This window comes from Cucurbita pepo, chromosome 19 (genome assembly GCF_057944985.1).
Source record: "Cucurbita pepo subsp. pepo isolate OVF chromosome 19, ASM5794498v1, whole genome shotgun sequence".
Taxonomy (NCBI): Eukaryota; Viridiplantae; Streptophyta; class Magnoliopsida; order Cucurbitales; family Cucurbitaceae; genus Cucurbita; species Cucurbita pepo.
Window position 1 is genome coordinate 8,943,101 of NC_141816.1, and position 12,333 is coordinate 8,955,433.

General features: G+C 37.1%; 1 protein-coding gene across 3 annotated transcripts; it reads left to right on the forward strand.

Moving 5' to 3' along the window:
• The first annotated feature begins 992 nt into the window (after nt 1-992).
• SPY (Tetratricopeptide repeat (TPR)-like superfamily protein) lies at nt 993-11,117 on the forward strand. 3 transcript variants are annotated; one of them, XM_023662109.2, is made up of 18 exons: nt 993-1,477; nt 1,705-2,227; nt 3,402-3,563; nt 3,654-3,829; nt 3,971-4,046; nt 5,211-5,339; nt 5,510-5,629; nt 5,720-5,788; nt 5,876-5,957; nt 6,044-6,138; nt 6,287-6,351; nt 7,172-7,370; nt 7,749-7,943; nt 8,236-8,330; nt 8,428-8,563; nt 8,674-8,891; nt 9,071-9,198; nt 10,254-11,117. In XM_023662109.2, exons 2-18 carry the CDS (start codon nt 1,817-1,819, stop codon nt 10,646-10,648), a joined length of 2,751 nt encoding a protein of 916 aa, XP_023517877.2. In that variant the 5' UTR covers nt 993-1,477; nt 1,705-1,816; the 3' UTR covers nt 10,649-11,117. The 3 variants fall into 3 exon arrangements, with proteins under 3 accessions (XP_023517877.2, XP_023517878.2, XP_023517880.2); XM_023662110.2 differs by having other exon boundaries at nt 1,710-2,227; XM_023662112.2 differs by having other exon boundaries at nt 1,737-2,227.
• Nucleotides 11,118-12,333: the final 1,216 nt, after the last annotated feature.

Consider the following 12,333-nt stretch of genomic DNA (forward strand, 5'->3'; position numbering starts at 1 on the left):
TTCAAATAATATAAACTTTTTAAACAAATTATTTTTCTTTTTTAGATGACAATAAAATTAATATATATATATATATATATATATATATATATATATATATATAATTTTGAATTAAACGAAAACAAGCAAATAAAATTTATGACTATAAACTAATAAATGATTTAAACTTTAATTATATAATAGTTCGACAATATTAATGATATATTTAAATTCCTAAAATTTCATAACCAATCAATTTAAACATTTATTTTAAATAATTGACAAAATTACAGACTTAATTTTAAAATTGATACTTAATAATAGGTCACAGGTTGAGTTGGAAAAATCTTTTGGACTAATTTGAAAATTTTGGTTGATTGAGTGGCTGACTCGAACAATTTGAATAAAGATTAAAGTAATCCAACCCTCTATTTTTAGTTATAATTTATTTAATTATTATTTAAAAAATGATACTTATCGTACATATTTCACTAATAATTAAAATATTATAAAATTTAAATATCAAACATTTACGAGTGACAACGCATGACTCAGCATAAATTACAAACATTATATATTTTTAATACTTTTAAAAATAAGGTAAGTTTGGATTGTATTGACAATAAATAAAAAATAAAATAAAATAATATATATATATATATATATATATATATATATATATATATATAATATATCGCGAACTGAATTAAAATTTTATATTTTAAAAAAAGTAAATTCAAACTCGATTAAAAAAAACATAATAGTAATAATACTAATAATAAAAAAATTCAAAATTTAGTTAAGGAAAAAAAAGGGCCATACGCCTTAGTCTAACTTTAACCAAACGACATTAACGATTAAAAGCAAGCATAAGAAAAGGATACGACATGATATTTAACCTTAAATTTATCAAAAAAAATAAATATATGATTTCATAGATTGAAAAAAATTATGCAAGACACAAAATCGGACAAACCCTACTTTAAAAAACGGAGCTTAAAAAAAAAAAAAAAAACACATGAACATGATTACAAACACTGATAAAGCAAGTGGGAGGGGGCGTGAATTGCAAAATTTTCGCCCAAACCCAAAGCCAAACCCATAACCAATTTCTTAATTTTCCCTAAGCAGCAGAAGCTTCGAAGTTTTCAATTCACCGACGGATTTTGGGGTTTTTGGAGCATATCGAATCGTCATCATTCGCCTTTACGGAGAGAGCGAAAGAGAGCAGCAGGGAAGCAGAGCAGCAGAGCAGCAGAGCAGCAGAGCAGAGACTTCGCTACTTCTCTCGGCTGTTTCCTTCGCCCATTTCCATTACTAACTAGCTCTCTCTTTCTATCTCTCTTCCGGTGACCGGCGTTGGCGTTGGCCTTTCCTTCTCTGTACCCACTTCCTCCGTTGGGGCCCGAGGGGGCTTTTGAGTTGCTAAGGCCACCAGTGGATTGGTCTGTCACTCATTGTTCTTTGTTTACTCGGTGGGGAGGATTGAACATTTCGTGTAAGCGTGAACTCTCTCTCGACACGTTGTTATTGATTATTTATCGGTCGACCCTTTTTTTGGGTTTCATTTTTATAAGCTGCTTTACTGTTCGTTTGTTTATTTATTGGGGTTTCTGGGTTTTAAGGGTTTGGGGGTTTTAGACTAAGGTGTAGAGATTTCTGTTGCCCTTTTCTTTTCATGGTTGGAATCGAATAGTAGCGTTTGAAGGGCTTTTTACTTGACAGGTTAGGCTGAAGAAGCTTCTGATTTGGTGCAGTGGGTTCTATCTTAGAGCCATATTGGAGGTATCAATGATGGATTGTTGATACTCAAATCTGAGGGTGCGGTTCGGCATAAATGGAGTGGATAGATAAAGACGATAGCAGTGAAAGGGAGATAGTCCCTGTGAAAGAAAATGGTTTCTTAGAAGGATCAGAGTCTTCTTCCAGAAGGAGTTCATCTCCGGCCAGCACGGATTCTGCAGAGAAGAAGGTTGAAGGCAAGAATGATCTCTTATTTGCCAACATTCTTCGATCAAGAAACAAGTTTGCAGATGCTCTCGTTCTTTACGAGAAAGTATTAGAGAAAGATAGTGAAAATGTGGACGCTCATATTGGGAAAGGAATATGCCTACAGATGCAGAACATGCTCGGGCCTGCATTTGAAAGTTTTGCAGAAGCCATCAGGTTGGACCCACAGAATACTTGCGCCTTCACGCATTGTGGTATTATATCCAAGGAGGAAGGTCGTCTTGTGGAGGCTGCTGAGGTATGCTATGAAACTTGACATCCTTAAGAGATGTAGAATGTAGTTCATTTGAAACCAATGGCTGTGACACCTGATTTCCCACATATATATTCAGAAAATTACCACGTTCTTACGTGCATACGGTGACAATTCTATTTGTAGAAATTGATAGTGTCAGAGACAGATATGGAGCCTGAATGAAATCTTGGTGTGTTATTTTAGAGATTAACAAAGGCTACTTGCATGTTAATATCCTTTTCATTGACCATGTACTTGGATTGGTTGCAACTTTTAGTTTGTTCAGCTCATTTGACTCCTCTCTGTGCCTTTTATAAACGTCTTCAAATCCTATCTGTGCTGCATAAAAATGGCAGTCCTTTTGTATGTGTTAGTGACTCTGGGGAGAAATTAGAATCGAATGTGGGTTAGCTTGGAAAAACCACTGTAGAGATTTGAAAATTCTGAGGAGATGGTAATCGGCATTAGCTTGTTATAGCATTGCTTTTCTCGAGCTACGATGGATACTGAGGGGGCTTGGTTTATAACCAGAACTTGTGTGCACTTCATGTACAAAGGACTGGCTTTTGGACACTCTATTTCTATCGTAAATAGGCGCCTTATGTCGTCACAGTAATATTCTCATATTAATTGCTCCGCTCTTCCTTGGAATTGTAATTTGGTTTCATTCTTCATCTTTTGCCCCTTGAACCTATCAGTAGATTTTAGAACAAACGGGCGAGCCTAAGAGGACTTTCGAGCTCATGGTTTTCTTCTAGTGATAGAGATGCGAAGGAGCTATATTTAAAACAAGCAAGCATAGAAGAATCTCAAATGATGGATCAAACCTTGTGGACCTTTTACACATAATCCAATAAATCCACTAGAATTCTCTTGAGGAAATTTCTAAAGCCACAAGGATGCCTAATTTATCGACCAAGTTAGTTATACCGAACCTACTGTTATCAAATGGGCACGAGGGTGACTTTTGGTTTGGAAATTGTAATCACACTGGGAGGCCTTTTGCATGCTCGCCTAATCTTCTCTAACTAAAAGTCCTTGTTTTATCTCTTGCAGGTCTCTATATGTCGTACGTTATCCCAACTGTTTGCTTATATCCTATGTTAAATATGTTTTTTCTTTTGCAAATCTATACGTTAATTTTGTTGCCAATACGTGGTCAATTTGCTTTGAACAGTCATATCAAAAGGCTTTGAGAGTAGACCCTTCTTACCGACCAGCTGCTGAATGTCTAGCAGTTGTTTTGACTGACCTAGGGACCAGCTTGAAGCTTGCTGGCAACAGTCAGGATGGAATCCAGAAGTATTATGAGGCCCTCAAAATAGATCCGCACTACGCTGTAATCTTTGAACTCATCATATTCTTACTCCCGAGCATCTACCCTTCATTAAACTACGTTCTTATACTTTTACCTCCTTTGCAACTGCAGCCGGCATATTATAATCTCGGTGTTGTCTATTCTGAGATGATGCAATATGATACAGCCCTTAATTGCTATGAGAAGGCTGCATTTGAGAGACCCATGTACGCTGAAGCATATTGCAACATGGGCGTAATATATAAAAACCGCGGGGACCTAGAGTCAGCTATTGCCTGTTATGAGAGGTAGTCTTACCTTTTCAGTTTTGTGATGCTGCCATTGATTTGCCTCTGTTGTTTCTTTGTTATTCTTTCCTCAGATCTCAGGTATTTGTGCTTATTGACGCTAAGTGTATATCCATCTGATTGGTTTCTCGTTCGTGCCAGATGTCTAGCTGTTTCACCAAATTTCGAGATTGCAAAGAATAATATGGCAATTGCCTTGACAGATTTAGGAACAAAGGTTGCTGACCCTTTCAATTTTTAGAAATTATATTGACTTTAATTTCATTCACCATGTCTGTCTTATATGTTCAATTGTTATTGGCTGGATAGAATCTAAAATTTAACTAAAACTCTAAAATTTTCACCCTGTTGAAAGGAGGTTTCATTCGAGGAAACATTCACATATCTCCCACGAACCAACTCCTTATAGCACAACCGTTGGCTGTCGGATGTACCTTTTGCATCACGGGTTCCCATATTGACTATATCTCCTTGGAGAAAAGTATCTCTGTATAAGAACATGGACTGCAGAATTTGAAAATTGGAGCCTTAGACCAAGGAGGAACTTGAATGAAGTGAAAATTGAGGAATGTGTTGGTTTCTCCCACCTATTGTCAGCCATTCACTTATCTCACTCGAGATCTTCGCTATGGAATCAGGCTAGCAGACGATCCTTCACTACAAAATCCTTTTTAAATGATATTTGTAGCATGCTGTGAGACCCATAACCTCTTTTATATGGCTCAATTTGGAAGGATCAATACCCACAAAAAGATCGTATGTTTCGGAATTCAGCACCGGGCTATTAACACTGATAAATTTCAGCTTTGAGTGCCTTATTTTTCTTTGTTCCCACACTGCTGTCCTTGCAACAAGGATGCCGAAACACAGGAACACATCTTCCTCTCTTTGACTCTTTGCCAATAGGTTCCGGAAGTCTTCTTGTGAAATCCTACATTGGTTGGAGAGGGGAATAAAGCATTCCTTATAAGGGTACGGAAACCTCTCCCTAGTAGACTCGTTTTAAAACCTTGAGGGGAAGTCCAGAAGGAAAAGACCAAAGAGGACAATATTTGCTAGCGGTAGGCTTGGGATGTTACACTTCTCTTTTAATTGGTTGATGGTCCTTCCAAGGGATCCAAAATCCGCTTCCTCTACATCCTAGCTGGGCACCCTTTCTCTGACAAGCAAAACGTTCTATGGATGCACCTTGTGTTTTGAGCTTCATGGATTGAACCAAATCAAAGGGGTTTCCATGACAAGGAATTTTTTTTTTTTTTTTTTTTTTTTTTTTTTTTTTTTTTTTTTTTTGATAATTTTCTAGAATATGTTTTCTAAACTATTATATTTCCTCTGAGATTTTGTCGACCGTTTGCGATCATGAATTATATTCTGTTTTCAGGTTAAACTGGAGGGTAATATAGCCCAGGGTGTAGCATATTATAAGAGAGCTCTGTATTACAATTGGCACTATGCTGATGCTATGTACAATCTTGGGGTTGCATATGGTGAAATGCTTAAATTTGACATGGTTCGTTTTTATCGCGGATAACTTCCTTTCTTCACCCCTTCCCCCCCCAAGTGTTTCTTTTGAATTCAGATTGCTCGCTCCAATGATTCTCTCTCCCTTCCGCTCACCTACCTGTTCTAACTATTTGTGTTAAAATGCTTGTAATCTTTGTAATCTCTTTGGCTCTGCAGGCTATTGTTTTTTATGAGCTAGCTTTCCATTTCAATCCTCATTGCGCGGAGGCATGTAATAATCTAGGGGTTATATATAAGGATCAGGACAACCTGGACAAAGCTGTAGAATGTTATCAAGTAGTCTTTCTTCTTTCCCTAGCTATCCATTTGATTTCTTCCTTCTCCTATATGACTTCTTATGATGTTTTTTGTGTTTCTATCTTTTAGCTTGCCTTATCGATAAAACCCAACTTTTCTCAGTCCTTGAACAATCTCGGTGTTGTCTACACGGTTCAGGTGCTTGTACTAACTCATGATTGATAGTAGAATTTTAAGTGAACTTTTACTTTGGATGCTAATTCATAACATTGCAATTATTACCAGGGGAAAATGGACGCTGCCGCAAGCATGATTGAAAAAGCTATTCTTGCAAATCCAACTTATGCAGAAGCTTACAACAACTTAGGTCCCTTCTGAACCTTTTCTTTTGAATGTACAATTCTAAAAAGGATTTATAATAGAAAATTGACCATTTGCTTAGTTGGGGTGCAGGAGTTTTGCATAGGGATGCTGGGAATATTTCCATGGCAGTCGATGCTTATGAGCGCTGCCTTAAAATAGACCCCGACTCCCGGAATGCTGGCCAGGTAATTCTTTATTGATTTTGTAGTGCCAATCGGGCATCTTTATTTTCAATTATTGCAAAGGTCCTTCAATAAAATTGTCTTCATATTTCTAAATTTTTACTTTCTTCCTTAAACGATGATTTCTCGTTCAATTTTTTTGTTCCTGCAGAACCGACTGCTTGCTATGAACTACATTGATGAAGGACATGGCGATAAACTATACGAAGCTCACAGGTTTCTGATACTTCCTCCCCTCCCCCATCCAAAGCCCCTACATTGCTAGTTTTGCGTGCATTAACTTATTTTATGAACTGTTTTGCTTTCTAAATCTTCTCTATATTGTTATAATAATGCAAAACAAGCAAAGATGCTCATTCTTAACCTTAAGAAATGCTTTTCTTTTTTCACGATATTCGAAGTTCCCTGTTTCCCATCAGAGAGAGAGAGAGAATTTGATCATGGGTGAAGCAGATGCGCAAGCTGACTGACTCATCAGGACCTCGTTGTTGGGTACGGACGAACAAAATCGATGATGTAGCAAAAGAGAGTGATATCAGAATTTTGGTGACCTTACATTTAGGGAGGTTGGGTAATCCGATGTTTTGCAGTTTGAGGGAGGACATTATAAGTTTGGCTTAAGAAGTGACCTGTTTGCCAGATACGACGTTCCTTATATGGTATTTCGGTTGTTATTAGTTAAAGGTACTTCCACAGTGGTTGGTTCGAGATTCTTTAAACAGTTCAAACCCATAGTGGCCGGTTGACCAGATAAAGCTATTCTAAGGCATATAGATAAGGAACAAGCTTGATTACTTTATGTTGGAACTGTGTGGAGAATGGGTAGGAAGTACTGCCTTTATGTTGATGGGAGCACCGTATTCACGTGCGCGTCTTTTTCTTTTGTGATCAACAGTCTACGCTAGCGTATTCTTTTATTTTCATGGTTCCATACCGATGCACTAACATGTTGATGTCAAATGTTTTCTGTTTTTTTTGTAGCTTCGATGTAAACTTGAGGTCCTATATTTAATTAGATATGTTGGTAATTATATAGGGATTGGGGCAGGCGATTTATGAGGCTGTATCCACAATATACATCATGGGACAACCTTAAAGATCCAGACCGTCAACTTGTTATTGGCTACGTGTCTCCCGATTATTTTACTCACTCCGTGTCTTATTTCATTGAAGCGCCCCTCGCCCATCATGATTATGCAAAGTACAAGGTCGTCGTCTATTCGGCAGTTGTGAAGGTATACGGTTACAATGTTGCAAACTTTTTACATACCTTATTATGCTCGACGATGTACATTTTGTTTTAATTATCACTTTGCATCATATATAATTTGTCATCCAAGCATTTCCCCTTACCATTTTAATGGCACTAAAAGCGCCGTTTCTTGCCATTCCAACGACTATCAAACTGCATCGGTAATCTAGCAAAGCTTACCAGTTCACAGGTTCTTCAAATTCTTCTCTTGTAAACCTAGCCGTGATTGTCAACCTCTAATGTTTATTCATCCAGAACGATCATTAACTCGGCTCGAAGTTTAATAACTCTCCTAGCCTTATCTCTTTCAACTACAATGGCTCTGGAGTTACAATGTGGATTGTTTCATATGATTTTACAGGCCGATGCAAAAACTATTAGGTTCCGGGACAAAGTCTTAAAACAAGGTGGGGTTTGGAGGGATATATATGGACTCGATGAAAAAAAGGTTGCAAGCATGGTCCGGGAAGACAAAGTGGATATATTGGTGGAGCTTACTGGCCATACAGCTAATAATAAGTTGGGGATGATGGCATGTAGGCCTGCGCCTGTTCAGGTTCGTTGGAAGATATATTTTTTGTTCTTTGGTTGACTGACAATTGCTTCACTTACGTTATATTTTCGTGTCCTGCTGTGTAAAATGGTTGTCTATGTATCGTTAAATATTGTTTGTATATAATTGGTACGAGCCCGTCACTAACCGATGATACCTGCATTGATGTTCTCGAATTTTATTTACAGATGTTTTTGACATTTGTCCTTGTATTAGTGCCAATTGGAAGAGCTTTTCATAATCTTGCTTGGCTTGTTTTATGAACTTTTGATGCATGGTGCTGGGTTTTATTTAGGTAACGTGGATTGGCTACCCGAACACAACTGGTTTGCCCACTATCGATTATCGGATTACAGATGCGCTGGCGGATCCTCCCAATACAAAACAGAAGTATGTCTTGTGTATCTACTAATTTAACGACAAAACTCGTGGAGTTAGTTTTGCTTTACATCAATTACGTGCGTGATCGTGCCATTATTTATCACAGGCACGTCGAGGAGTTAGTTCGGCTGCCAGAATGCTTCCTTTGCTATACACCTTCTCCTGAGGCTGGTACTGTGTCCAGTGCTCCAGCTCTTTCTAATGGCTTCATCACATTTGGTAGCTTCAATAATCTAGCCAAGGTACAGATTAACACCAATGATGTACTTGTCTTCCTGCATTATTTCCCTTTTTTTTACATTTTATAATTATTTTTGGTCATTGTCTTTTTCCGTTCCTTTTGTCTCGTTAGATAACGCCTAAAGTCTTACAAGTTTGGGCAAGGATTCTATGTGCCATACCGAATTCTAGACTCGTCGTGAAGTGTAAGCCTTTCTGTTGTGATAGTGTGAGACAGAAATTTCTATCGACCTTGGAGAACCTTGGGTTAGAATCGCAACGAGTCGATCTTCTTCCTCTCATTCTTCTGAACCATGACCATATGCAGGCCTACTCCTTAATGGATATCAGGTAAAGTTCGAGAACAGTTTTTACCTCATATTATGGGTTTGATGTTTTCTTTTGAATACGTTATATTTTCGCCATTATTCGCTTAATGACACGGTACAGTTCTTGATTTCTTCTTGTCGTTTATGAGACTTTTAAGGATTCTTGTTTGTTTTGTTTTGTTTTGTTTTTTCGTGTTGTAGTTTGGATACTTTTCCGTATGCTGGAACGACAACTACATGTGAATCGTTGTATATGGGAGTTCCATGTGTAACAATGGCTGGATCTGTTCATGCTCACAATGTTGGCGTTAGTCTTCTCACCAATGTTGGTGAGTAACCATTATCTTTGTTCGTCGTTCGTCGTTCGTCGTTCGTCGTTGTTTGAATCTTCATCCTTTCCTTCTTGTGGTCTGGCTTTGGTTGATCTAACAATTACCAAACTAAACAGAGAGGGAATCATAAATGAAGTATATTTTGTAGGAATTAGACTAAATGGCTTGAACGAAACTCCATCCCGAATATCAGTTACATTGTTTCGCGTTCGTTTCCTTCTCCAATCGATGTGGGACCCTCCAATCCACCCTCTCTTTGGAGCCTAGCGTCCTTGCTGACACACCGCCTCATGTCCTCCCCCCTTTAGGGCTCAGCCTCCTCGCTGGCACATCGCCCATTGTCTAGCTCTGAGACCATTTGTAACAGCCCAAACCCACCACTAGCAGATATTGTCCTCTCCCTTTCAGGCTTCCTCTCAAGGTTTTTAAAACACGTTTGCTAGGGAGAGGTTTCCGCACCCTTATAAAGAATGCTTCGTTTTCCTCCCCGAACGATGTAGGATCTCACAATCCACCCCCTTCAGGACCCAGCATCCTCGCTAGGCACTCATTCTCTTCTCCAATCGATGTGGGACCCTCCAATCCACCCTCCCTTTGGGACCCAGCGTCCTTGATTACACACCGCCTCATGTCCTCCCCCCTTTAGGGCTCAACCTCCTCGTTGGCACATCGCCCAATGTCTAGCTCTGATACCATTTGTAACGGCCCATCCCTTTCAGGCTTCCTCTCAAGGTTTTTAAAACACATTTGCTAGGGAGAGGTTTCCACACCCTTATAAAGAATGATTCGTTCTCCTCCCCAACCAATATGGGATCTTGCAGAGACTTTCTCCATTGTTTTTGTAGATGGAGTCCCGGTAGGATTCTGGTAGAAATTTGAATCTCTTTTAAACATTGACGACATTGGTGCTTAAAGACGGAGGGGCCATAACAGTAAATTAAAAGAACTGTAGACTGAATCAAAACATCTTGTTGTCTCTCGTTACGTTCTCAAGTTTATATGGTCGATCTTAATCTGAATACTCGACGTTTTTGCATGATGTTTCTAAACAGGTTTAGGACACCTTGTAGCTAAAAACGAGGAAGAATATGTAAAGTTGGCACTGCAGCTAGCATCTGATGTAACAGCTCTTTCCAACTTAAGAATGAGTCTCCGAAATCTCATGGCAAAGTCTCCCGTTTGTGATGGCCCAAATTTCATCCTTGGTCTAGAGTCCACATATCGCAAAATCTGGCACAGGTACTGTGAAGGAGACGTGCCATCATTGAAACGCATAGAAATCCTACAACAGCAAGAAGCCATGGAAGAGCCAATCACTCCGACATCTATCAAATCCAACGGTCATTGTCCTGTTTCCTCCGACGCCCTCGACGATTCCCCCCGTGAAGAAAATAGAGATCCGTTGCATCCAACACCCAAAAAACAGGCAAGCTCGATCGAAACATGAATTTGATTGGTAATTGTGGAGTTCTTTTAAAAACTTTACAGGGAGCAGGTGAGTTCTGTGTAGCAGCACGTCTGCGGAGTATTGATGGTCAAGAACGAGGTTGCAAACGATCGATACGTTCGATGTTTGCCTGGAGGAACGTATAGGTTTGGGAACTTACTGTTAGACATAGTTGTACTGCATTTTTTTCGTGCATCGAATCATAGAGAATTAGGTGTATATCATAGAGGTTTTGGTGCCTTGAAAATTTGAAATGGCTTGTGTAGGAAGTGTCTGGTTGGGAACGTTCTGAAGTTTGGTATTAACCCCATTATGATGCTGTTATTGGCGATGCATTTTCCATGGAAGAAAGTAAAATGAGTATCATTAGGTGTTAGATCTTTGAGAATTGTAGATATCATTTGGGTTTTGTTGGAACTCTCTTAATGGGAATATTTGCCTATGAACTAACTGGGTTCGTTCGATGAAACATTCATGTCTAGCTCCCTACTCTTCTCGATTGTTAGGTCGAGTAAAATATAACCCAACTAGTACTAACTAGAAACAAGTCATTTACTATTTTTGAACTGGATTTAGCGATTCAAACGCCTGACCGTTTGATTGAGGATACATCTTTATTAGTTGAGTTGACCATTTATTACTGAGTCTTAATAGTTTACTTCAAATATGGATGATGAACGATCATTAACATTGAATTAATAAAAAAAATAGTATTTTGTTCTAAAAAAAAACCTTATTTTAACAAAAAAAATTGCCACGAGTAATCCTTGAAAACTAAATAATTGAACAAGAAAAGCTAATATATATAATTTTAATTCTTAAAAATGGTAAATTCTGAATATATTTTTAATTTTAAAATTGTTCTAAATGTATATTTATTAAAATAAATGAGAAATTGACCTGGAAATAGATATTATTAATGATCTGTGCGGAGTTAATAAAAATATCATTAAATTTTTTATTTATTTAAAAAACTTTTAAAATTTTTAATAATACTAAAAAATATATATAGAAACTCCAAATTTCTTTATTATTATTATTAAGCAGATTTTCTTTAAAATTTATAATTAGTTTCGTATGAAAAATGGTTAGTATTTATTTTAAAATAATCTTAAAATTTTAATAGTATTTAAAAATTATACTTCAATTTTTTTAAAAAATTAAAACATTCTTTTACTTTGTTTTAGAAAATACCCATAAAATTTTAAAAATTAAATTAACACCTTCTAACTTTATATATTTAAAAAAATTAAGAAAAAAATCGGACTGCTACTGTTTATCTCCAAGCCATATATTATCTCCAAATTTTTTAATATTACTTTTGAAATTTTAAATATTTTTGAAACATGATACAGACGTAAGAATATTTTTTTAAAAAAAAATTTGAAGTGTTTTCAAATAATTAAAAAAAAAATAAAGTATTAATAAAATTATTTAATTAACTTTTATAAACAAAACCAAGTTGGAAATTAAAAAAATAAAAGAGGGATCTTGATCATATTGGATTAGGATTGATTAGCTACTTCCCCAACTCATCTTCCTCATCATGAAGAACATAATAACAATAACAAGCTCCTCTGTTCTTGAATCCCAAATGGAGAAGGTAAGATAATTTAATCATCATCATCAACAACTCCCTCCACTTCATCTGCTCCATCCACCAATCAAATCCCCTGTTCCTCTCT

What these genes read in the sequence shown, in the direction of transcription:
- SPY (XM_023662109.2), top strand. Translation starts at nt 1,817, where the DNA reads ATGGAGTGGATAGATAAAGACGATAGCAGTGAAAGGGAGATAGTCCCT. An exon ending in ACTCCCGGAATGCTGGCCAG is followed by an intron (nt 6,139 to 6,286) that starts GTAATTCTTTAT and finishes TTGTTCCTGCAG; the next exon opens with AACCGACTGCTTGCTATGAA. An exon ending in TACTCCTTAATGGATATCAG is followed by an intron (nt 8,892 to 9,070) that starts GTAAAGTTCGAG and finishes TTCGTGTTGTAG; the next exon opens with TTTGGATACTTTTCCGTATG.